The 25,930-nt window shown below is 45.6% G+C and overlaps 3 protein-coding genes, 1 long non-coding RNA gene and 1 pseudogene across 5 annotated transcripts; 2 read left to right on the top strand and 3 right to left on the bottom strand.

Annotated features, from left to right (window-relative positions):
• Nucleotides 1–75: 75 nt before the first annotated feature.
• Nucleotides 76–1,198, bottom strand: LOC112880183 (diacylglycerol kinase 2-like). The gene is made up of 2 exons (XM_025944689.1): nucleotides 790–1,198; nucleotides 76–697 (listed from the first exon to the last, which is right to left on the bottom strand). The coding sequence occupies exon 2, from the start codon at nucleotides 658–660 to the stop codon at nucleotides 76–78; it is 585 nt and encodes a 194-aa protein (XP_025800474.1). The 5' UTR covers nucleotides 661–697; nucleotides 790–1,198.
• A 2,358-nt stretch (nucleotides 1,199–3,556) lies between these two features.
• Nucleotides 3,557–3,918, bottom strand: LOC112880624. Its single transcript, XR_003226410.1, has 2 exons — nucleotides 3,842–3,918; nucleotides 3,557–3,769 (listed from the first exon to the last, which is right to left on the bottom strand). It is a non-coding gene; the product is annotated as an uncharacterized LOC112880624 (long non-coding RNA).
• Nucleotides 3,919–4,160: 242 nt separating this feature from the next.
• On the bottom strand, nucleotides 4,161–9,879 carry LOC112880623 (annotated as a pseudogene).
• Nucleotides 9,880–18,133: 8,254 nt separating this feature from the next.
• On the top strand, nucleotides 18,134–18,706 carry LOC112880182 (RNA-binding protein 42-like). The gene is made up of 2 exons (XM_025944688.1): nucleotides 18,134–18,224; nucleotides 18,309–18,706. Exons 1-2 carry the CDS (start codon nucleotides 18,134–18,136, stop codon nucleotides 18,704–18,706), a joined length of 489 nt encoding a protein of 162 aa, XP_025800473.1.
• A 3,057-nt stretch (nucleotides 18,707–21,763) lies between these two features.
• Nucleotides 21,764–25,608, top strand: LOC112882941. Of its 2 annotated transcripts, none has more exons than XM_025948139.1 (8): nucleotides 21,764–22,367; nucleotides 23,803–23,866; nucleotides 23,937–23,999; nucleotides 24,080–24,117; nucleotides 24,222–24,353; nucleotides 24,442–24,505; nucleotides 24,676–24,738; nucleotides 25,135–25,608. In XM_025948139.1, exons 1-8 carry the CDS (start codon nucleotides 22,305–22,307, stop codon nucleotides 25,164–25,166), a joined length of 519 nt encoding a protein of 172 aa, XP_025803924.1. In that variant the 5' UTR covers nucleotides 21,764–22,304; the 3' UTR covers nucleotides 25,167–25,608. The 2 variants fall into 2 exon arrangements, with proteins under 2 accessions (XP_025803924.1, XP_025803925.1); XM_025948140.1 differs by having other exon boundaries at nucleotides 24,442–24,511; nucleotides 24,682–24,738.
• Nucleotides 25,609–25,930: the final 322 nt, after the last annotated feature.

The following is a 25,930-nucleotide window of genomic DNA, read 5'->3' as shown; positions in this document are numbered from 1 at the left end:
AAACATCGATAATTTAATTATACTGCTGTTAAATGTATTTCCTCTCTTTTCTAATTTTCTTTTCATATATTTGGGCTATGAAAAGACCATTTTACCCTTCACTCTTGCATCGATTACGACGTGCCTTCGTGCTGCCTTCACGGGCAGGCAGGCTAGCCGCTGCCGCTGCCGCTGCCTCCGCCACAGCCAGTGGTGCAGCAAGGGCGACAGCGACACCCCAGCCTGCGCGACGCACTTGCAGTCCTTCTCGGCGCCCCTCGAGCAGTAGGAGTGCGCCGCCACCCCGCAAACGGAGCAGCGGTGGACCACGTCGGCCTCGGCGGCCCTGGAGCCCACCACACCCTGCGCAGAGCCGAGGGACGAGAGGCACACGCACGCGACACGTCGATGGCTATGGATTGCCCACCGCGGAAGTAGTCCTCGGTCCACGTGTGGCTGGAGCTCGGGCACCGCACCCCGCAGGGTCTTCCAGGCGGCGCGCTTCTCCCTGGCGGCCGCCTTGGTCCGGTAGAGCGAGGCCTCGCGCTGCAGGCGGAGGAGCGCGTAGATGAGCGCGGCGAGGCCGAAGGAGCCCGCGGTGATGAGCCAGCAGAAGAACTGGAGCCCGGGGGCGTCAAGCGAGCTGGCCATGGCCACCAGCAACGGTCCCACCAGGTCCATAGCAGGTCGCCAGGCTTCCTGCGCTCAGGAGCAGAACCTGCAGCATCCATTGAAGGGGCAAGGTTAATCCGTGAGTCGTATCGCAAGAACCTCACATCGCTGGCATACAAAACTTGCGTGCCACTGTACCCTACGCAACAACGCGCTGGTCGATTTTCCTTGATTGATCCGGTGATGAGGAAAGGAAAGGCATGTTTGAACGGGAAGCGATCCCCTCCGGTTCGGCAAGCGAAATCGCATTCCCCCCACGGATCGCGAACGGCGACCTGCCCTCGGCCATGGCCGGCGCGGCCAGACCAGGCGCCGCAAGGGCGGGCGTGGCCAGGGCGGGGCGGGGACCGACGGTGGGGCGGTGGCCGGTGCAGGAACGAGAAGGCGGCGGCGCGAGGTCACGATCGGAACGAGAAGACGATGCGTCCAGAACGAGAAGATGATGCGAGCGGACGTCGCCTAATTCATGCACGAGGGAAGGGCAAAAGGGTCCTTTCCAAGCCTAAATATATGACAAGAAAATTAGAAAAGAGAGAAAATACATCTAATGGCAGTATAATCAAGTTGTTGATGTTTGGAGTTCCAATTTTACGACGTTAATGTTAGTAATGGCAAATATGCGAAGCGCAATATTTCGAGTTCTAAAATTGCAATTTTCTCATGATTTTATTCTTTTAGGTACACATTAATAGGGCAGTGGATTGTGTATTTGTATTTACCGTGTTTGTAGATGTAAAAGGTTAGTATTTGTGATTGTGCACTCCTGCAAATATGTATACCATACCATCGTACTAGGATGCCTTAATAGTGAGAGAGCGGGTGGTAACAGATCATGATCCTAGTACTCTCTTCATAATCTTCACAATCCAACTTGATTTTTATATAATTTTAACTTAAAATTGTATAAGATTGGAGCCCGATCCTTTTAAGGTCTGGCCTTAGATTATGTAAGCTAAAATTTAAGACCCTTTACCACCTCTCATGTATTCAAACCAGATTCGAGTCTTCAACATTATAATATAGAATATAGATTGATCATACATATGCACGTAGTGTTATACCAATAATATTTTACTTTCGCTAACAATAGTATCACATCTAAAAATTATATGTGCTGTAATAAAACTTTCCTATACATGTATACTTGTGCAGACGGCATCATCATACACTGATCATACGCTATAAACTATACTATAGTATGTCTTCCCAGATTTGAAGGGCTCGATAGTAATGGTCAATGCCTCGACGGAGGGTGGCAGTAGCCGCCGGGGCCGCTCCCGTTGGTGCAGCCGGACGGCTGAGCCGAGCTCTCGGCCGCCGCTGATGTCGTCCTCTCAGACTGCATCACCGAGCCCTGCCGCCCTGTCGAGCCTCCTCCACTCTCCACCGGCGGCAGCCGCGCCGCCGCCGCCGACGTCGCGGCGCCGGAGCCGAGGACGAGGAGGAGGATGGCGACTGCTGCTACCGCCTGCCTCATGATCGATCGATCGACGCAGAAACTAAAGCTCAGTTTGCAGAGCGCGAGGAAGCCAAAACGCAATGCTAGCTCTTCTTTGTGCTACAATAAACCCAGGTGCAGTGATTGCTACATCCCTTGCATCTGCATCTTTGATCTTTATATATATATAAACTTGCCATGTGTACGTGTAATCGTATAAAAGCACAGGATCTGATGTGATGGGGTGCATGCGATGTGCACTTTAGTAGAGGGAGTGCAGGGACGACGGAGAGACGTTCTACCTTGGAACTTGACCTGGGGACGTCTTGTCGGAAAGCCTCTCCGATCCAGAGCTGTCAATGGATACTGATCCAGTGACAGATAAGCGACCACGGTTTGTGAGCGGCTGTCGTTGTCAGTTAGCCGAACGTTAAACCTTCCGATCCTGGGAAGCAACAAGGAAACGGGCGGTGTGGTGGCGTTCCGTTCCCGTGCAAGCATGCGGGTGCCCTTTTGGCTTTTGCTCATGTCAAAACTGAAAAGGACCAAAGGAGAATGCACACATTGTCTGTCAACGGAGTCCAACTCAGTTTCTTGAGCTCTACATTTCGTCCAGCATCCACGCCCCACGGGACGAGCGGATCGATGTTCAGTGTTCACTGAAATTCATATGTTTCAGTTGGGCCCGTAATGAAGGTTTGCATTTCAATTTCAGTAGGTGTTTGTGATTTGGTATTGCTCGAAGGTTTTAGAACTCAAGCCATCTCTCGACTACATTGAGTGTTTGGAACAAATTATACTGAACATGGTATGAATCCTTTACGAAAAATCCTTTTGCTATCTGAAACAAGACATCCTATCTGGAATTGTTGCCAGTAGAGACTTGCAAATTTTCTAAACGTGGCCGGTGAAAGAGGTTTGGTGTGCCACTATGGCAGTGCTCGTGAAACTGGCTTTGCGACTACTAGATTAAGGAGCCGTGAAACCAGAAGCAAAGGCGCGGGCTTCAAATTTACCGGCCGCACGCGTGGCACGCCAAGGAAATGTCAAGCCGCAGCCTGGTTGGAGCCCAAGCGTGCACGACACAATCATGGCGGGAGCCTAACTTGTTGGCCCTTTTTGACGGTGGCGGGGCTGTGTTTGAGTCGTCGGTAACTATTCCCTCCTCTCATTTTTACTGGACGCTCCGAATTTAAGTCAATGTGGTTTCTTTATGCGTGCTTCTTTACTTTGCTGAACCATTTTGATCGTAGACGGAAAATAGGGTTAGTTCACTTTCATTGGAGAAGTTGTCGGTCATCAACTAAATCTACATATCCACAGTCATTAGGAATTTACTCCAAGTAGTGCAGCTAAGAAAACTTCTTTGATGCCTGTCCAGGAAGGAGCGTTCGCAGTCGAGAATTGGATTTGCCATTTTTCATTATTTTTTTAAACAATATTCTTTAATCTCGAATTGGCAATCACTGAAGATAAACAGTTAAACTTTTTTTTTGGGAGTTTCTCCCCATAGCTCACTTTACATGGGTCATGACATGACACTGTCACACACGCACCCTGACTGTCCTAACTGAGCACAGATCCGGAGCTAATGCAGTCAGTAGCGTACATGTTTGGCAACCCATTTCTTTGGCTTCCTCGTTTAGCACACCAGTAGAAAACATGGAGAAAGTGCGGCACCTTGCAAAGTCAATTTGCACGAAGTCAGATCTTGCCAACCAAATCATAAAGATTTAGACCTCACTACCTTACCTCAGGTGCGCAACTCGCACCACTTCACGAAATGAAAAATTGTGCTTCCAGTTTCAATGTTCATTGATACTAGTTCGGTTGAACTGCAACTTAACTTGAGAGCTATGGATCTTGATGGTGGGAGCTGTAGTCATATAATATGAAGAAAATCACAGAAGTTCGTTCATTCAACAAATAAGCCATCGCCTACAGATTATGAATCCCCTTTGTATCTTCGGAAAGCATGCGGAAATACTGATCATTTGCCGTGTCACTGCTCATTGCTTATAATTTTGAGTTTTGGACAGAAGAAACTCAGCACAATTTCAATCCATAGGGATACTTGAACGATGAACTGATCTGATTTTGCAACAATCTTTGACAATGCCCACAATAAGTTACAGCTCAGATACAATACATAGGATCTGTGAATGCCGCCGTACAACAACAATGTCACTCACTCCAACAGCTCATCAGCTGCCAGCTTGGTTCTTGCAGAACCGACTCGGTTACCACATACGAAACCCTCAACAAATGTACAGCACGGAACAGCACATGGTGTCTTGTAGCATGGTTCTTACAGGGACAATGCAAAAATAATACAGCAATAAACACACTGCTGTCGGGGCATGAGGCCATCCTTTTGGTGATGTGAGGTATAAATTAAAATGAAAAATGACATGGGAGTGAGAATGCCTCATGAGTTAGGTTTGTACAGCGACATTCGCGGCGCTTGGCTTTCCAACTTTCTTAACCGTACCATTCAGGTCTTCCCTGGATTTGGTGGCCCTGGACTTCGTAGCGGACCCAGTCTTTGGAGAGCTCTTCAGAGAACATTGTGCCTTGCTATTCCCATCTTTGGAGCTCCCAATGCTCTGACGATGCAACCGGCAGCATACTGCACTGCCATTTCCACCCTCGGGTGTATGAGGGGTGTCACTGCAGCTCTTTCTCCGTGTCAATTTTGGTGATCTAGCACGAGTTGGAGGCACCTATAAAGAAAAAGCAAGTGAGGGCTTGCACTAGTACGCACACTAAAAACAGGCAGGCTTATACTGCTTTTTATGAGTGTAATCAACAAGCTATAGGTCGTGGCTAATGTAACATGAACATGTTCAAGTGCTTAAACTTCTGTAGACATGCATAAACGCTAGTAATGTAAGAAAAACTTCATTTATATTGAATTACTGATAGTTTATGCAAGCTATGCTGATTTCAGCAATTTATATCAGTAATTGGAGTAGGAAGACTACCAGTTTGTTTCGTGAGAAAACTTTTACAATTCTTTTGAACAAGTCAATGAAAAGGGACAAATATTTGTTTTGCGAGAACCAAATGAAAAGGGACAGTTATGACTTATGAGTCCAGAAAGTGCAAGTTTTCATTTATGTGCAAACACAAGGATAACATGTCATATGCATCAGAGAAACAGAGGAATAGTTTCGTTTTTAAGCATATTTTTATTGCATGATATGTCTTGGTACTAAAGTGAGGTATACAAAAGCATCAGTAATACAAAGGAATAATGCTGGGGAAGATCCCCCAGCAGACTTTAGTGTCCTGACAACCAAAGAAAAGCAACATACCACCAACTGTGGCCATAAAGATGAGGGAACAACAAAAGGCAACGAATGTGAGACTATGAATAAATCTAAGCAATTCATGGAGCACAATAACTCATGAAACAGACCACCTAGGGATTCCCATCAGAATGGACATATCAACTGAATAATCTGAAACAGAAAGTTTATGGATTATAATAAAAAAGCAGACAACACAAAACAAATTACCTTCTTAAGTTCAACCTTTGGTGGGGGTCCCTCTTGGTAGAAGCTTGGCATCGGTTTTGCTCGGACAACCAAGTTCTTCCTTAGTTGTCTTAGAGCTTCTTCTTCCTCTTCCTAGAAAAAAAAACAGAGAATAATGGCAACAATAGTTAGCCTCAGAATTGTTTAATCAAAAGGAACATCAAAAAACAGGGTTGATAAGCAGAAGTTTCATCCTCTTGGGGGGCAGATATCCAAGTTTTTTCATAAATTAAATTATAAATAAAAAATATAATAACATAACGGTGTTTACAAGAGGAGAAAGAGCACAATCATAGTGATGCCTTATTCATTACAAAGCCTTTGCGTACATGAAACAACTCTACTTTCACAAGCTTCAAACCAAGGGGCAAGTATTTATGCAAGAAAAAGCATAATCAATTTAATTAGAGTAAGCTGTCCTCAAAGATTTAGCTAGAGTAAGCTTCACAGAATTACAACTATTTTTGACATACTCACTTGAACTACAAATGATTTGACACCAAGTACCACAGAACTACATCTCTTGTCTCTGCTACAACTACTGAAGTAAAGTGCCTTAGGCAAGAACGCTAATGTATGGAAAAAAAATGGATAGACCTGCAGATAAGTTCATTTTAATGGCTCCAGATACCCTAACTTGTCAACTTTTTGCATTTTTACCAAAGTAAACAAATGCATGGTCCAACAAGATAGAAATAATATAAATTGCTGAACTGGTGGTTTTCAAAACTCGAGCTATTAGTATTTCAGAGACAAGGCAGGACTCATGTAAAAGACCAGCTTTGATCAAATTTCAAAAGATTATACCACAAAACCTGGGAAAAGGTAGCTTAGACAAAGGTACTTCAAAATTCTAATTCCTTTGCTATAATTTTTCAATTCATTATGAAACGCTATTTTGTATAATTGTGTTCTTCATGATACCAGATGCCACGAAACAAAACAGACAACCAACATTCAAGCAATTCAACAAAACGAACCGTAGCAGGCTTACCTTTTTCCTGGCCTCTGCTTGGAGTCTCTCCTCTTCCAAAGCCTTCCGCTTTTCTTCTAATTTTGTATAAAACTGATGAAATCGTCCAGTCTCTGATTATTAGAGCTCTCTAAAGACAAATAGCAATCAAGATATATTAACATGAAGTTACATGCATACCTCTCCTCTCTTCTCAGCACGATTATCGCAGACAAATGTAGGTGCAACAGCAACTGTTGTCTTCTTAGTTTTTCCAGCTCTTGCTGAAGTTACAGTTCTGTAAGCAGCTCAGGAAACTGGCTAATATAAATGCGGGAAGCAATCTTTTTTTAGTAACGATCAGTTATAAAGATGAAGAAAAGAGTTCCATTGAAAGGTTTATGGAGTTCGTACCAATTTCACTATACATAAAACATTAAATAAAAAGAGGCAGTAAACATAGACAAAGAACAACAAGTCCAAAGGGAGTAACTCAATGCGGCCATATTTGAAAAGAAAAAAGAAAGGATACGATGAAGTGACGGAATATGAGTCATCCTCTAGACTGTGAGAAGTATTGTCAGATTGGAGAGGCTTCCTGGGTGTGACTGACGGACTCTGCAATCCATAAACAGTACAAAGTTTGTCATAAATGCTGCGTAATTCATCTCCAAAAGTTAACTTGGCACATTATGGAAAATGGAGTCACAGTTACAGCCAGGTAAACAGAAAAGAGAAGTTACACAGTTACACCAATAGACAAGTCTAATAAAACAAATTTGTGTGTCCATTCTGGATGATGTAATAAATCAAACTGCTTATAATGGTCATCAGATGCTCAATCAATGTCAAAACTTAAGCCCAGGCCCACAATGTGGAGAAACCAAATACGCAAAAAATCTAAGAGAAAAAAATTATGTCATTTGACCATACAAACTTCTATCAAACTGCATGCGACAACTTAACATCTTTTACAGCAGCAAACAGGTGTAACTAAGTGGACGTATCACGATAACTAGTTAACTGAACTCTTAAATTTCCCAAAGATGGGGAAGCAAGAGAATGGGCATGTTGCAAAATGGAGGGAGTACCTGCTTATACCATTCGAAGTGAAAGATAGCAAACTAAAACATTCAGAAATTTTTCAAAATAGTGCTTACACCATAGTGGTTTACATATTTTTTTAGCAAACAATGTCATGAAGGAGACTATGCGAATAAAGAAGAAGAAGCAGATGAAGCATGAACGATACAATTCAAAGGAGGGTGCAGATGACTACTAGACCTTCTTTGCCATGCTTCTTGGTGAGGAGCTACTTTTATCAGAAAGTTTTTCGCCACTGCTGGTGGGATGAGAAATTGGAGCACAAGTTCCAGCTGTAGATGACCTCCTTTCAGCTGCAACAGTGCATGGCTCAGGAACACTATGCCTAGACCCTTGCTGTCCAGCTATAGCAGGCTTTGCTGGTGAATTGGTGAGAGATGACTCCTGCTCATCAATCAGCTTTGGCGAGTCTTGGTTTACAGGCACGTCTTCCTGGGCATTGCTGTCCATATGTGAGTCTATGGCATAAGGGGTCTCATGCCTTTCTGGAGAATCTTCATCATGGGTGCCACTAACAACTTCCTTGTGATCAGTATTTCCGTTAGGTGGGCATATAACTACACAATCTGATTCTTCATCTGTGGACATATCTACAACTTCTTTCTCCATTGCACTGCAAAATTTAAAAAATATATGTATGAATACGTATATGAGTGTGCAGAACCAGATGGTGCCTGTAAGCTCCTTACACTCCAAATCATAAAAGAATAACAGAACAATAATAGAGTCAAACAGTAATATAATATAGCACCCATCAATCATTTACAACTAAGAAAATAATAACTATAGAATTCATATGAATTATCAATGAAATGCAAGCAACTACACTTACTACAAAGCAGAAGAACTCCAGGATTCTAAAATGCTAACTGACAAATATAGAATAATAATACAAAAATGGTCAATTGCATCATCTGAAATTTCTAAAGCCCGCATGTAATAAAGATCACGAGTGCATTCTTATTTAGTTATGTTCTATTGAGGAGCTATTGTGCAGACCTTAAATGAATTTGGTAAACTGTCATTTAGAAGGCTCAAATTTAAGGCATTGTTGTAGAACCTGTGCAGATTTCTTTGTTGACCTTGAATCATAAAAGTTTGCTCAGTTGTAATATACCATCAGTTTACTGAAATGCCATCCTAGTGAAATCCCCAAAAAATGAACTGCAAGTCACAATATAGCTCCTACTTGGAGCTCCAGGTTCACAACGGGAGTTAAATTAGATTACTTCAAACAACTCGCAAATTTCATTTTGCCTGTTTAAGACTGCAGACTGGATCTATTAAGAACTTCACCAGGCAACTAATACAAACAGAAATTGAATAAACCATAAACTTTGAACCGTTCTCCCATACAAAACCCGACCAGAGCAAAACAAGAATTCTAGGAGGCAGCCCTTACATCATGGCCACTAACGCTAAAATAACAAATTCTTCACAGTGAATAGCAGCTTACAATCAGCAAGCCTTTCATTATCAAACAATTTTAAAGTTTCTGCAGGACGTGACATGAGAAATATAAAATGAGGCACCACTAAGTTCAACGCCACGACTAGAAACATTCAAGAAACTCCTACCTCAATTCCAGCACGCCCATTGGACAACCATTTCACAAGAACACGACCTCGAATAATCAGTCAACACCCCTCTCCCACAAATTATTTAAGGATCCACGCGAATGCGACTCCAGAAGCTCATCCCATTCCCATTGCTTGCAGAGGAAGCATTTTCAGGACCCCGTCAATGTCTTCCACGAAAGCTAGAAACGAGTACCGGCCATTTCTACTCAAATTTCCTAGGAAAACCGGCCATTTCAGCTGTGACATAACGAGGAACCATTCAAGAGCCGGAGACTTACCCCCACACGCGCGAAACCCTAATCCGCCCCCACCAACGCGAAAATAATCGTACGAATCACCGAGACCACCCCCGGAATCGGCCCACCGAGCCACCCGGATCCACCACCCAGCTCAGAAACCCAAGCGCCGACGCCCAGCCCCGGAAACAAGCCCCCAACGCCCAACAACAGGAACGGAATACCAGCGGGAGCCAGCGCCATTACATGCTCTCGGCCGCCTTGCCGGGCAGATCCCAGCGCCGCCTCGCCGCCGCCCCGGGGTCCCCGCCCCCGCCGTTGGCCTCCGCCGCGGCCGCCGTGGTGCCCGGTCGCTCGGCACCCACCGCCACCGGGAACGTCAGCTCCCCGCCGCGCACCTCGCACCTCCAGCCGACCGCGCAGTCAGCGGAGGCGGCCGCCGACGCCCGCGCCTCGCCTCGCCCCGCTCCGCTTCCTCCCGCCCCCCACCACCGGCCGCCTCGCCCGCTGCCTCTGCCCGTGTGCGTTTGGGCGTGGGTCGCGGCCAGGCGGGGGGCGGTCGGCTGTTTGTGGGGGCGGAGCGGGGGCGCGGTGGGCCCGGCGGTGAGGGTACCGCCCGGGCCGGGGGAAGGTGAGGCGAGGGGTGGCGGGTTGCCCTGCGGGGAGAGGCAGGCGCGGGGTTGGCCCCGGCGGTGGGGCGATTTTGACCGGCCACGTGGAAATCAGGTTAGTTAGCGGGGGTTTTTTTTGCAATAATAATGGATAAAGCCGGGGTGCCTACTAGGAAACACAGTGCACGAGCGTACCGGCCCCTTTTTTTTCCCGGGATTAAATAGTGTTTCTTCGTTGCGGAGATGTTGTCCGTGCGCAGCAGGGTCGCGAGGGGACGAGAGCTTGATGTGGTAGCGGCGCCGAAAGCTGACGTCTCAACTCGCTGCTAGGGCAGCTTGTCTGCTCGCTTGCTGGTGGTTGCCGTGCAGGACCATGGAAGGTTTTATGCGCTCGTGTTTGTGTTTTTGTGTTAGGTGGTGTGCTTTTGGAAGAGCATGGGTGGTGTGTTTTCAACGTAGGAAATGGACGTAGTTTTTGGTTGGTATGACCAATAATATTATAATATATTATATTTTTTTCATGCGCTACAATGTGCCATCGAATTACCTCCTAGTAAAGGTAAAATTAGAATCAGTTGAATTATTGCAATCGATTACAACATATCATTGCAGATACAACATACGATTGGATTTTTTAGGGTATAACACAACATACCATTGAACTATACTACTACGACGTACCATTGGATTATTGCAAATGCACGTATTCCAACAACTCAATTGGTCTACAAAACTTCGATAAGACGAGACAAATTCATGTTCGCCGGCAATCGTCTAATATTCCTTGCACACTCAGACCCTCGGAGCTCTCAAACGGCAACGCAATCCCCCTGGGAAAACAAAGACCTGTGTGTGATTACGTTGGCCTAGAGGATAGCCTAATCATGCTAGCTAACGAAACAAAGCAACCGGCCAACCGCTAAAACGCCACCCCGCCCGGCTCCCGCTTCCGTTCCGTCCCGCGCACCCGGCGGTGACCCGACCCCTCGCTCGAGCCCCCACACACGGTGCCCGAGGCAAACGAGGCCCACTTAACCACCGCGGTCCTTTTCCCACCCCACCCCGTGTCACCCTGCTCCGAGCCCCACAGAGGCTGGTCCCACCGGTCATGGGCAATCCGTTCGCGGAGCCCGCGACACGGGAGGCCACGCCAGGGTCGGCGCACCGCTGCGTCCCCGCCCACCCGTTTCAATCCCCGCGCCAATCGCGACGGGACTGGAGGCGCCTACGGATCCTCTGCGGCTGGCTGGCTCCTGTCGACGTCCGGGGCGCTGCGAAGTCAAAGAGGGTCGGGGACCGAGCGAGACCCGCTAGCCTCCGGATCCTCACTTGGAAGCGAGCACCGGGCTTCCGGCGCGTCCGGTCCCCGTCCATCCACTGTCCAGAAGGGCATGTTGGGGTTTCCACACCGGCGCAGGTTGTGGGTGAACGAACCGTGATAATGGCCCGAGGCGGTACGTACCCAGGTTTACTGTTGCGAGATTTGCGAAGATCATGGCGTGCTGAGAAGGATTAGCGTGGAAATTAGGGCGGGGCCATCAATGCGATCGCGTAGGTGATGTTCATGTTAGCTTTCGCCGAAGGCAACAAGAGGTTTCCTTCGACGTGTCGCTTCGGAGTGATTGGGAAAATGATGCTTTTTTTTTTTACCTTTCCGTATACTTGTGTGATTGTGTCAAATGGGTTTGTATGGACGCTTCAGGTAGTTGCGTACGTGTAGCTCTCGTGTCAGGTCTGTGCTTTGAGAAAAGACATGACAATCCAAGATATTTGGATACCAAATGATTATCGCTACTTGACATCATAATGAGCACTGGCATGGACAGTATAAGGACTCGTCGAAATAATTGGTCTTGTCTTTTGTAGCTTACATGGCTGTACTTCACATGACGTAGATCAAAAAAGAGTGAATAAAAAGTAAAATTTTGCAATACAACTTTCAGAAAAAGCGTGCTGATTGCACTGATGATTTGTTGTGATTTTATCTATTGAATTATCATTATTCTGTCGAGCTACTTTTAATTAAGCAGGAGCATACTGCCTTGTGCCCTTGCTTTCCCTCTGTAACTGAATCAGATAAATTAATTCGGCTTTACCTTAATATTCGATCCTGTTTAACACTGTATCAACAGGAGAGCAGGTCAGAATAGATGGACTGATGGAGTAACAAGGTGGTGGTGGTAAAAGTAGTGGAATTGATAATGGGGCGAAGCAAATAATCATATTTCACGTAGTCACACTTTTATTGCATGCCAAAGGCAAGAACAAAATTCGTGACATCTCGGAAAAAATAGTTATGTGGTCCATTCAAACATTTATATGAACAAACTTGAATTTTTGGAGAGAAGAAACCAAAATAACTTTTTTAGCTGCGCAGGTATCATTGTCTTAGTTGTGCCCTTCGGACCTAAAGGAAATGGATCCCTTAAAGATATCCGTACCTAAGGTGACATTGGCTTGGTAACAAAATGTGTGGGGTTTTCAAATTTGCTTCCAATTCGATCGATGTTGTGCACGAGAAGATAAAAAAAGGCTAATTTGATGTGCATTGGACCAAAGGATTCAATCTGCTGAATCACTCGATCCAGACGTCTCGCAAATTAGTCGGTGTAGTGACTGGAACTAAGTACTTGCAACATGTCCTAACTCCAACATATTGATGGGCATTCGCATTCATATTCACTTATTTAGTATGGTGAGGCACTACATCATTTTCACATTTATACAATTAAAAGATGAAGTTATATGATTTTCTTTCCCCCTTTAGGATTTTTTTTAAGTCTAGAACGCTCTACAATTTGTGGAATTTCAGAGGAATTCGTCAAAATGGTATTTGGAAGTTGGATGGATTATCTACAATATACATGAATGAAGTAGGCCTTTTCTCTCATGTCATTTTTTTTTGTGAAATTTGTCAAGACCACCAAGCTTCAAACCAGTAGGGATATAGCTAGTAACTTGAGGGCTGACAAGCCACATAAAATTAAAAAAAATAGAGAAAAAAGAAATGAAAATATTTTTAGCTACCCCATACTGGACATCGTTGTCTCAGTCGCAGTCTTCAAACCTAAAGGAAAGGTATTCCTCCACGATGTTCGTACCCTAAGATGTCATTGGCTTGGTAGGATTTGAATTCACATCCGATCACATCGTCCATGAGAAGATAAAAAAAATATCAATTTGATGTGCATAGGAGATGAAGGATTCAACCCGTTGAACCACTGGATCCAGACGTCTCGCTAGTGAATGAAAATAAAAAAATGAATCGGCACACAGTCTAGATCTAAGAACTTCCAATATGTCACAGCCGCAATGGGTCGATAGGCATTCGCAATCATATTCGGTATTGGTAAGGCACTACATCCTTTCCAAATGCATAACTAAAAGGCAAGTTTATATGTTTTTATTTTCTCCTATAAGAGCTTTTATTGATTGTTAATCCCCGAACGTTCTAGAAATCATGAGATTCGAAAGGAAATAAACTAAACTGAAATGGTAGTCGGAAGTTGTTCAAGACAGATTAGCTCGATATAAACTAAACAGTGCATGCGGGTACCCAATTGCGTTTTCTATATCACGTGATTAATTATGGTTGCAAGCTAGTATTTTAGACCATCTATCTTCCTTCTACATTAATTACGTGGAAACGTCCCTCTAGCTCATATTATCATAACTTTTAGTTAAGCTAATGATCCGAAATAACTAGGGCTTCCATCCAAGAAAAACTCTTTTTTCTCGGTTCATAGAATTTGTGAGGACCACCAACACCAAGCTTGAAAACAGTAGGGATATGCTTGAGAGCTTGACTTTCGAGGAGCCACATAAGATTCAAAACAAAAGCAATGTTGCACGAGGGGCAGCGTCACGATGCAGACCCACCCCGCACCGGAAAAATCGGGTCCCTGTTGGCGCCCAAATGCTCCACCGCGCTGCGAGGGCTACTGTAAGTCTCAGCATGGCAGTTCCGTATTCTTCCCTCTCCCCCCTTCTCCCCCTTCCTTCTCCCGGGAAGCACGTTCCGGAAGGTATCCATTGGCAACCTACGACTGCAAGGCGACGTCATGCCAACGGAGAGCGGCGCCCCGCACCCCGAAGCGATTCCTCCCGTGGACGCGTTCGGCACCATGCGCGCCATTATTCTTCTTTTTTAATCCTCGGTGCACGGTGTTTGATCAGATGAGAACGAAGCTAATTTGGAACTTGCACCCTTTAATTTCGTTCATGACCGCGCCTGAAGCCAATAGGCCACCACTAATTCGTGGCCGCGCGCGCTCAGATGGTTTTCAGCGGGCGATCCGACAATCACTGTGCTCTCATAAACTTTCCAATTTTGGAAAATTTAATTCCAGCAACTTTTTATTTTTGGAATATCATAATTTATATACATAATTTAGACATATAACTTCTTGTTGCTAAATAATTTTGTAGCACAACTTTTTACGACATGCACACCGTATACCTATAACTTCTTGGAAAAAATTTGAAATGACAACTTAGCAGAAAGTTATAGTATATACATATAACTTGCACGCATAATTTTTTCACAACATATTCTCAATTGATAATTTTATACCACAACTTTCATATCATATGTAACTTATGCATGTCCGCCGGTGCGTGTCTGCATCACCCTGCTAGGAGCGATCCTAACGAGCGCACGCAGAATCAGCTTTGCGCCTGACGCCAGCGTCGTCGGGGCACGCCGGATCCAGCTCCACAAACCCGAACGAGACAACCTAACCCATTAGTCGGTGTGGCGCTATCGGATTAGTTGTTGGATGATCGTATATGAGGAGCACCGTGTACGTTACGTGTCGGACGACGTGGTTGGATCTTGGATGCGTAGCAGCGCGCTTGATGGAAACATGCGCAGATGCACATGACGTGTCAGCAAGTGTCGCCACTTGCCAAGTATGGCACGCCACCTCACCTATTCGATCGCCTTGGCATGCGAGCATGTCGACGCGTACGTGTCAGCGATTCCAAGGTGTCACCTGCACGCCGTGCAACCCCGTCGCCACGAGCCGCCGTGCTGCCATGCTGGTATTCCACCCCGCAGCAGCACAGCATGATCACCGGAGATGCAGGGCCGGCCATCTTCAGTGACGGCCGGATGGGACTGATGACCAGTGCCCAGTCCCGTCGGAGCTAATAACCCACCTCGACCAGCGCGGCCATCACCATCGCTTTGGCCGCAAGCGACGCCGATGCCGCTAATGAGCTAGCTACGGCCACGCTAGCTCATGGCCGGCCGCCCGCCGCCATCACGCCGTCGTCGTGTCACTCGCTCGCTCTCACTCCCGGCGGACACGCGAGTCACCGATCGGTGCCGAGCTTATCTAGCTTGCTAAATAAAGGTCATTCCCAATGAGTTCAGTAAATACCTAGCTCCAATAATTAAATTCTTACTGATCATTTAGATACAACATTTGAATGATATATACTCCTCCGTTCTAATTTATTATTTATTTTTAATTTTCTAGATTCATAAACTTTGCTATGCACCTAAATAAAAAATATATATATATTTATCTATATATGTAAATGTATAACAAAAATTATAAATTAAAAAGCTAAAACGATTAAAAGAGTGGGCATATGCTAGCATATGAAATTGTAAGATAAAATTTATATTGGAAGATATAGTTTTATTCATCGATTAGTCAAATATTTAAAGATGACATGGTATTTTTAGAAGCGCGGTGAACCCGCTCCGATCCCGCCATTACGGGACGGGATCGGTTGCTTGTCCGGTCTGGCTCCGCCGCGGCGTCCCGTCCCATCGGGGTCGTGCGTGGGTTGCGGCGGCTTCTTTTCCGCAGGAGAGATATGTTGCGGCAGCCTCGGCACTGTGCCTGATACGGTCAGATGGAGATCCGGCACCATGCATTCCGCCTGCATGCAACCATCCATGCCCTGATTGCAATCATTTGGTGGGGCCCGCTGTGTCCCTTCCTTACCCGTAAGCTTTGCGCAAGTGTGGCTAGCTAAAAGTGCACGATTACCCTAATCCAGGACATCATGAGCCCAAGCACCTTACTATCGCACTTCAACAAAATGGTTTTTTCTTTTTCTTTGGAACGCATGAATTTGACGATGTTTTGTAGGGAAATAATATAATGCCTGGTACCTCAGATTCGCACAACAGAAACCTGTTAAGTTTTTCTGCTTCGTTCGTACTTTCTTTTCACGAACGTGCCTAAGCATGTATTTCTGATTCGTCCATACTGACGTGCATGCAATGGCTTTTATCATTTTCTTAGTTTTGGTGGCCTCAAAATTTGCTTGTTGCGCACGGCCCTGGCCGGGGAGGTGGCAATAATTCCAGACGAGATATGTAGATGCTAGCTTCAATAATGAATGAATGTATATAGCTAGCCGTGCACGTACTCATCCGTGGTACAACTAAAGGTGTGCAGCAGCGCGATACATTTAAGCAAAGCGATCGCGGCGAAGTTACTAATGGGAACGAAGTGCTAGTACAGTATCTTGCTGAATCGGTACACCACGATCTGCATGCTCAAGTAATCAAGTACATCGAATCATGCCGTGTTGTTCAACTTGCACACAAGCCGATATATGAAGGAACTGCACGTACTAGGGCCTTGTTTGGTATAGCTTATGCCAAAACACCTTCACCAGTGAAGCTAAAGCTGGTGAAGCTAGAAAAACTAGCTTCACTTGGCTTCTAGTTCATTTTAGCTCGAGTTTATAAAACAATTTCACACTATAGTATCTCGATTTGCATAAAACAGATGAAGCTGAATACAATAACTATGCCAAACAGGACCTAGATCCGGAAAAACTTTAGCTATGCCAAAATAAGCTTTGCGATGTACTACTATGTAGTATGTACCCTCACCCTAGTCACAAAGCAACTAGTGTTTTCAATACAAGATATGCTTATATCTTTTCATCTGTCGTGTACTATGTACTACTATGGTAGCTAGTTAGGTATCCAAATGTATCAAAAGCCGTATGCACCCATAAGAAACTATTAGAAAATGTAAAGAAAAACTTGTAGTGTTTTGGAGCTCGGAAATAGAAACGTCCTGTTGCGTGACATATACATTTATAAGAAATATATAGCAAGAGTACACTTTTCATGAAAAGCTGTGTGTCGAGAACTCGCGATCTGCCCGTAGCAAAAGTACTAATTAATTTGGCAGCTAAGGTGATTAGATGGAGTGCTAGCCGGCAGTCGCCTTCTCTTGATTAATGTTAATCATATCATCACCAAAAAGTTTGCTGTTGGGCGAAGAAATACGAGACGCCCGGTTCGTGCCGGAACGTCTGTATCCAGCCAGCTCGTCTCTATCATGGAGGTACAGCTTGGACGCGTACCAGTCTTGGGCGTGCAGCCGCATGTCGGCAAAACTTGCGCGCCACGTGAGCAGCCCATGGGGGCATCGTGCACCCGAATCTCCCTGCCACAATGCCAAGGCAAGGCATACGTACGTGCATGCCTCGTCAGAAGACAGAAGTCAGAACAGAAACAAACAAGTCATGCTTCGTTCTTTACATCTCCCAGCAAAAAAGAGCCAATCAGGACAACCAAATTGGAAAGGCAAAAGCATCTATAGTACTATAGTCTACTGTGCACCCATGTCCTCTGTGCATCCTTTTTTCTTCTTCTTTTTTTTTCCCTCTGTGCATCCTTTTTTTTTTCGTCAGCTGCTCAAGCCCAAGCAAGATTTTACCCGAGGCAGAACGTCGAGCCTGGCCCAAAGCTTGAAAGCGAGCCCAGGCTCGCTCGGAAGGCGCCCAGGTCAGGCCACGGCCCACTATGAGGTGGTGGCCCGTGTACAAGCCCACGACAAAGGGATTGAGCCTGCAGGCCCAAAGCTCCAATCTGCAAGTCGATCTGCACCGTCTCGGACTCGTCAAAGCCCCCTCTCGCCTCGCTATAAAAGCGACCACCCGTGGTGTGGCAAGCGCGAGCGCAATCGCTGCGGCAGGTCGTCTTCGTCTTCGCCGTCAAAATCGACCGGACCGGCGGATCCACCCACCCGCCGCCCCGCAATGCAGCGCTCACCAGAGGACGTCGTCGCCCCGCCGGCGCCGGCGCCGCCGCTGGACGACGAAGGCGAGCTGAGGAGGGCCGAGGCTAACGGTACGTGCATGCACGCAGCATCTCGTCATGAAAAAACTGAAATTTCCCCTTTTCGCTGACGACGACGGTCGACGACGGATGCAGGGTTCCAACTGTTCCTGGGCAACCTCGGCGCGGAGGTGGACGAGGCCTTCCTGGCGGGCGTCTTCTCCAGGTTCGCCTCCTACGTCCCGGGCTCGGCGCGGGTGAGGCGGGAGCCGGACGGGACCACGCGCTGCTACGGGTACGTCACCTTCTCGGAGCGCCGGGACGCCGCGGCGGCGGTGGCGGAGCTCGACGGCGGGCTCGTCTGGAACGGGCGGGTCAGGCTCTCGTGCTGCCGCCTGCGCGGCGCTGAGGCGCGGCGCCTGCCGGCGGCGCAGCTGCGGGAGCGGTGCGAGGTCCGGAGGCGCCTGATCCAGGAGCGCGTCCGCCGGCTCGAGGAGGAGAAGCGTCGCGTGGCGCTATCGAGTTGGAGTATGGCAGTATCAAGTATGCGATGATGTGAAGATTTCTCGAGCTATTATGAGAATACGAACAATAAGATTTAGGATGATTATTATACACACTGTGTTTTGCCCTATGTCGTAGAATTTTGTCGATTAGTTTTCTTTACACGCTATACCAACACAAAAATGGTTATCTTAAATGGCACTCCCTCCATTCCAAATTTTAGATTATTTTGAAAAAATTAAATACATAAATTTTGTTATGCATTTAGATATACACTATATCTAAATACATAGCAAATATATATCTAGATTTGCTAAAATAAACTATAATTTGAAACAGATGGAGTATCAGATTTACTACCCTATTCCTTAAACTATAATTTTCAAGATGCCTATTGCTCTTTATCTTTGAATCGCCTATATTGGCATTCTTTGATGCTTAAAGACTAGTGGCCCCTTGTAACCTAACCCAATGTCATGCTCTTGAGCACAATTTTGATGTGCCCGTATCTAGGGTCGATTGGCCTCCGCTACGGTGATGAATAAGACCACCATCACTTGCATGCTCCCATCTCGCCCTCAGTCCATGAACAATGCACGTAAATTTATCTTTTTTTTTTCTCCTTCTTCGTTTTCCCTCTATCTTGCAAGTCACGGCAACCTTCTCGCAGGAGATGTTTATGTAACTAGAAGTCATCTTTCTTATTGTGCACTCTTCAGCAGTGCTTTTGCCATTCTACAAGAATATTTTTTTCATTCGCTAAATATTTTTTCTGTATTGGAACATAAATATTCCACAAGAAGAGAAAAATAAAAATGCTATAGAACCAAATGTTAAACTTACGATGAAAAAAAATACTCTATGAAGGTAAAAAAGAATGTTCCTTAAGGAAAATAAGGAATGTTCAAAATCTTGCCATGGGTGTGTTAAAATGATTCCCATTCACATATATGACACATAGTCAGAGGCGGAACGTGAGACATATAGGGCCATCAGTTACCGCTAACTTAGCTAATCTACCGGTTCACAACTGTGCTAACAATGTATCATATCTTAAAGAAATCTTGTTGACCAGTGAGGAGCCAGTACCCCGTTTCGCCTCCACATAGGTCCGTGCACATAGTATTTCGTCCTCATCGTCACCGTGCACATAGTTGCACCCATGTTCTCATCCTATCTTCGACAAACTCCCGTCTACTGTGGCCGCATTGATTCATCTCTAATGCATCATCCTCTTGCCTTCCCAGAATCCAAGCCGATGGTAATTGCACACCATATTCCGACCTCCCATGCCAAGATCACTAGTGGAATATTTCTTTACGCTGAAAAAATCTCACTTAATTATCCCCGATCATTTTCAGGGTGGAACAAATTTCACAGTTGTTACAACTGTTGTCCTAGAAGAAAAAAATATTTCGATAGTACGATAGAACGCATTCCACACATGCGACCTATATGTTTTTTTTAGGAAATGCGACCTATAGTTTGGAAATGACTTTATTATGGCCGGCTATGCCTTTGCGCTATTGAAAAGGCAGCCTAAATTTACCACCCACCCCGCGCGCTGTGGCAGATGCAAGCAATTTTAAAACTTTAAAATGTTGTAGTTCTTAAATCACCCATCAAATTCAAATTATAATTGCACAATTGTATATCTTTCGAAGAGACCTTCAAAACAAGACCCCCTTTATATGTTTCGATAATATTTTACAAAGACACATAAATTACTTTATGTATAATGGAAAAATACCAAAATAAATTAGTTGAAATGCCCAATTGATCTACTAAGATTGCTTACTATTGATCATGCAATAACCATTCGCCTATCAACAAAGTTGTTTACCCCCATCCACTAATGACACCAAATAATCTATCTTCACAACATGAACACCAATATCCACTTAAATGAACTCACGCATGTGAAGCAACATTCTGTAAAGCCATAAGCAATTTTGCAAACATCATAAGCAAATTAGAATACACTAAAAAATATTTTCTCTCAAAAAATTATATCATTGAAATATAGTGGTGTGAGATCTTGTTTTGAAGTTTTTATTAAAACAAACACAGCTGTGTATTCGGATTTTGATTTCGATGCTTGATTTTGAAACTATGATTTTTTTATTTTTGAAATTATGTGCATGCATGCACTTAGTTACTCGTCTTTTTTCCTTCTCTCCTTGCGCCCTTACATGCATGCACCCATCCACTGCTTTTTCAAAACGGGGCGGCCTTGCGGCCGGTCTAATTTACGGCCAGTAGCCGTGTCCTTTGCCTTGCCTTACTGCAGCCCATAAAGTCCAGCCCAACCCATAAAGTAACTGGACTCATTTTCGGGCTAATGGGTTGTTTGGCCAGCTCTATCCAAAGTGTGCGCATGACTGGCGTGTTTTCTTTTTAGGAAGGCCGGCCCATGAAAGTAGCCATGAAGCCCACCTAGGCCCAGCTAAGAGGCATTCAAGTCGCTGGAGCTGCGGCCGCGAATCCCCCCCCCCTATATGGGCAAATGGACCGCGCAGCACGACACGACACTAACACGACCTCGGCACGACATGATTTGACATGACGGCTTAGTCATGCCGTGTTGTGCCGGCACTACCTGGTGGCTTCTCGGTCCAGGTACAACACGGTACAGGCGCGTGCCAACTCGAGCCTGACCTCGGTGGCGGAGGCCGTGGCGAGAGACGCTGGGCCATCCCCCTGCTCGCATGCCGACCGCCGGCCTCTACCGCGCCCACGCTAGCCAACCACGCATGCTCCTGCGCCGGCTGCCGTCCTTTGCCTCGTGCCTCGACCATCATCGCCGCTTGCGCATCGGTCGCCGGCCCCTGTGCGCCACCGGACGGCTGCCCGCCTCCGCCGCACGCGCCAGCTGCTTCCTCCATCGGTGGGGGGAAGGGATCGAAGGGGCGGCGGGGATAGAGGGGGTAGACGGAGGAAGATAAAGAAGGGAGAGAGACGAGAGGTTGGGAGAGGGATTCGGGGGGGGGATGAGAGAGAGAAAGAGAGATAGATGTTAAACGACTTGAATAGTGCTAGCCCGTTAGCGGTGTCATGTTCGGACCGGCACTGCGTGCCGGGGTCCCGCCCTAGACACGGCACGTTGGACCAGGTCAGATTGGCACTGATCATATTTATAGTGGGCCGGACCGGACTAGTGTTATACTTTTTCTTGCCGTGCTCAGTGAAGCCTACCGGACCGAGCCCATTTGGCCATCTATACCGTTCCCCCAGTTCGGCAGCTCCCCGTCGTTTCCTTCCTCTCTTCCCGGGGGCTCGAGCCCCCTGTCCCGCACGCCGCCATGGAGGCACGCCGCTCCTCTAGACCCGGGTCGCGGTCCAGACCCCACGGACCCGAACCCAAAGTCGAGCGCGCGCTCGTGGTCGAGCCGTTGAGCCCTCTGCTTTCTTGCTCGCTGGCTACGATCTCCAAGCGCGTGCCTCCCGCCTCCGCCCCCAACCCCTATATAAACCTCCGTAGAATGCAGCGCAGCAGCACGGACCCCCTCCCTCGGATCAAGAAGCTTCTTCTGCAAGAAGGCGCGGCCGCGCGGGGGAAGAAGAGCCGTGTTGCTGGCCTCTCGGAGAGCAAGAGCTCTTCCAGGAAGGGGAGGCCGAGAGGCTTGGGGCAGTTCGGGGTCCAAGATAATGTCGGGCGTCATCCTCGATCCCGACGAGGGCACCTTTGAGGACTGCAAGGATGAAGCCACGGTACGTTTCTTGTTCTTGGTACGAAAGGGGGAGGGTTCCTGATGAGCTGGGCCCTTCTACTGTGGGAATGCTGTATAATCTGGGCTATGTTTCTTGTTCTTGGTACGAAAAGGAGAGGGTTCTTGATGAATTGGGCTGTTTTATTGAAGGAATTCTGTAGAAGTTGGTCTTATTTTGCAGGGAAGAGCACTTTGAACTAGCCAAATAAATTGGAGCGTCTGGTGCTGTAGTAGGCTTCTCGGGGGTAGTTCTTGATTGACTGGTCAAATGTTCTGCCCCTTTTCTTCGCACCAAAGATTTGGTCCCCGTGCCTTGCGTTGTTGTCCTGCACCCTGCTATTCTTTCGGGTTATGTTTCTGTGAGTGTAGTGTTCCTTCCAAGAACATAGGAATTATGGTGCAAGAACAGTTCTTGCTGACTCATCTTAACGTCGACATAGCTAGAAATATTCTCTTTATTAGCAGTAATAATATAGTGATCTTGTCAAACTTAACCTATGAAAAGATTTCCTTGGTTTATCTGAAATTAGTTCTATAACTTGAACTGAAGAATAGCTCTCTTCCGGTCATAATATATCTGCAATGGGTTCTGTAATCTTCGTACTGAAGAATAGTTTAGCAAGGTTTCTTCATGTTTAATATATACTGTTTTACAATAAACATTGATCCTTGGATGAATCCCTTTGTTACTATTTGAGATTTTCACCAAATCGTTTTGAGTTCATGTACATATTATTTTGACTCTTTTAATAAATCTTATTTCAAGTTCAACTATTAGAACAGAGAATTCTGTTAAGAGAAGATATTTTGTTTGTTTCTGTGTGGTGCTACCTGAGATATCTTGTTTGTAGCAAACAGACCTGGAGTTTTCTTTATTTACTTTAATTATACAAAAATATTGGCCTCCTAAAAGCATTCTTGCACATTGCGTAGTATGGCCATGACCCACGAATATACTCCTGCTGTTTGAAAAAGCAAAAGTCATGAATGCATCTATCAGTTAAGATCCCTACGGTGGATAGTGATTAGCAGAAGACATAGTCTGGTACTTTGAGTGGCGCCGTCTTGTTGAACATGAAATCTTACCCGGCAGAACATATTATGCTGTCTCACCTGTGAATATGATAGAAAAAAGCTTGTTGATTGCAATGGTAGTGACAGTTGCCCAATTCTGGAAGTACCTACCTTTTTCTGGGGTTATCTCCGAAAACTTGTTCTGGAGTGAATTTGAATCAGAGCAGTTTTAATGCTTTGGTTTTGATGTCAAACTAATTCCATAAGATTAGGCTGTATTGCGCACTCATGCATGTTTGTATCTTTAGTTTACTTCATATGCATATTTCCTTTGGGCCTTGTTATATTAACTGAAAAATCATGTGTTCCGCAGGCGATCTTTTTGCCTTGTTATATTAACTGAAAAATCATGTGTTCCGCAGGCGATCTTTTTTGTAGATGGTGTTGTCGATATGAGAGGGATAGTTTCTGATTGGAATGCAATTGGTATCCCACTTTCTTTTGTGTTTTTCTGTTTGCTGTCTAGATATGTACTCTTAAACAATACTTTTTGCAGCCATTTCTTGGGTGTTCTCAATTGTAGAAGAACTGGTAAAGCACTGCCACGGGCGCATCATCCGTAAGAATTGTTCCTTCAGTTTCTTGGGTTACATCACATGATTTTATCACTAATTTTTCATGTCCTTGTGTGCATAACAGATTGTGATGCCTCTACCTATGCTACTGGATTCCGTGAGGTAACTCCTTGTTCTCATTAGCATTATCTTCAGTAATTTTATAGATTTCAATTCTCCTTTTTGCCTACAGCCTTACACAGCTATGTACCTACATGTTACAATAGATCCGTTTGATGGTTGACCAGTCTGGGGAACCTGTAGTCCTCCCTGCAATAACACCTGCTGAGCACTTCAGCGTCATTGTACACCCAGTTGCAAGTGGGCTTCCATATATCGCATATCTTCTTGAGAGCATGGTATTTACATTTTGATTCCTACATCATGGGTATATTGCACATTTTAACCCATTTTTTTCTAATTCTATAGTCACCCTGCTCTTAACAGGAAGCTTTTCACGGCAACAGAGTGATTGGCATTACAGGAATCTGCACAGATAGTCAATCCGATGGTATGCGTAAGTTTTTAACACATTTAGCTGATTTCAGAGAATGCATTATCTAGTTGAGATATCTTTCTAGTTTCCACTGCCTAAGGCCTTAACCAACTTGCAATGCAATATGCTCTTCCTTTCTATATGTATTATTAGCTCCCAATGTGATCTCACCCGAAATTGTTCAGGTATAGACTACTGCATTCGGATAGTCGAAGAGCTTAAAAGAAATGAAAATGCAATGGAAGTTGGTATGATCATACTTCTGAAAGTGTTTTGTGCTGTTCGCGTCCTACTTACTTTAGTGCAGAGTAAATCTAGTATTTATTTGGTATACATGTACCTTTTTTTTCTGACCAGTAAGCAGCGGTTGGATCTATGGGCAAAAGCAATATGCTATGGACATCGTCCTGACCCATCTGAACACTGAATTTAGTGATCTGTTGCCCCAGAGATCGTGCTAGTAAGTTTTATTCAGCTCTACAAATTGTCCTGTTTAATGTTATCCTCAACTATTTGTCATGTGCAATACTAATGCAAACCATGGTCTGTCTCTCACAAGAGTTTTATATGCCTGTGCCTCCTTTTCATTTCTATTTTTCTTTCTCCCCACACTTGTCTAACTAATGTGTGTCCCTTTGCAACAGCTGGAACTTTCACTCGCGTTGCAAGCTTCTGAGGTGGCCCCTGGTGGTGCGGCACAGCGGCAGTAGCAGCTTTCAAAATGGATCTTCGATATGATTGGCTTTGAGCAGAAGGGTGTACAGCATGGAATGCTCCGATCGTAGCAGAGGTCCTGAAGATATAGTAATCTTGTGTACATGGTGGTCGTAGGTTCATTCATCCCCACCCTCTCCTGCGCAAACGTGGCCGCAGATAGATGCCACCGGGTGCAGACTGTTAAGGACATATAGTAGGCTGAGACCTTGTTGCCAGTATGTGAGGTTTTCCACAAGAATGGCGTGGGTAAAACGGTAACTGCTGGCACGGAGCACAGAATATTTGTGGATGTGTGCTTTTACAAGTCAGAACAGCATCGTAGTCATAGGCATCCAGAAATGTAGAATCTCTTAAAATGTTCATGTGAAATGCTTCACTTCAAATGTAGCGAGTACAGTACTCTGGATCTTCCTCGAGTTTTTATTACCTATACATCTCTGAACAATTCCCCCAAATCCCTTCTTTTACTGTAAGCAGTACTGTGTCCCAGTCAGGTTGAGACAGCAGTTGATGGAAACACTAGCTGCACATGCCGTTGGTGTTGGACCGTCTCAGTTCGTCTTCGTCATCCAAGGGCGAACAGGATTCGATGGATTTGCAGAACTGTACTCTCGGTTTACTTCATTTTGGTCTTCCAGATTCCATCAGTAAAGCAGTGGAATGGCAACAGTTCATGAGGTATACTCTACCATTCATGTAACTGACTAACTGAGCCTGGCCAAG

This window comes from Panicum hallii, chromosome 2 (assembly GCF_002211085.1).
Source record: "Panicum hallii strain FIL2 chromosome 2, PHallii_v3.1, whole genome shotgun sequence".
Taxonomy (NCBI): domain Eukaryota; kingdom Viridiplantae; phylum Streptophyta; class Magnoliopsida; order Poales; family Poaceae; genus Panicum; species Panicum hallii.
This window is presented reverse-complemented; position numbering and strand designations above follow the sequence as displayed.

Bases quoted from the DNA above. Each gene is read 5' to 3' on its own strand.
- LOC112880183 (XM_025944689.1), bottom strand. From the start codon at position 660: ATGGACCTGGTGGGACCGTTGCTGGTGGCCATGGCCAGCTCGCTTGAC.
- LOC112880182 (XM_025944688.1), top strand. From the start codon at position 18,134: ATGCAGCGCTCACCAGAGGACGTCGTCGCCCCGCCGGCGCCGGCGCCG. The intron at 18,225-18,308 runs GTACGTGCATGC...CGACGGATGCAG, and splicing joins GAGGAGGGCCGAGGCTAACG to GGTTCCAACTGTTCCTGGGC.
- LOC112882941 (XM_025948139.1), top strand. From the start codon at position 22,305: ATGTCGGGCGTCATCCTCGATCCCGACGAGGGCACCTTTGAGGACTGC. The intron at 22,368-23,802 runs GTACGTTTCTTG...TGTGTTCCGCAG, and splicing joins ACTGCAAGGATGAAGCCACG to GCGATCTTTTTTGTAGATGG. The intron at 24,506-24,675 runs GTATGCGTAAGT...GAAATTGTTCAG, and splicing joins CACAGATAGTCAATCCGATG to GTATAGACTACTGCATTCGG.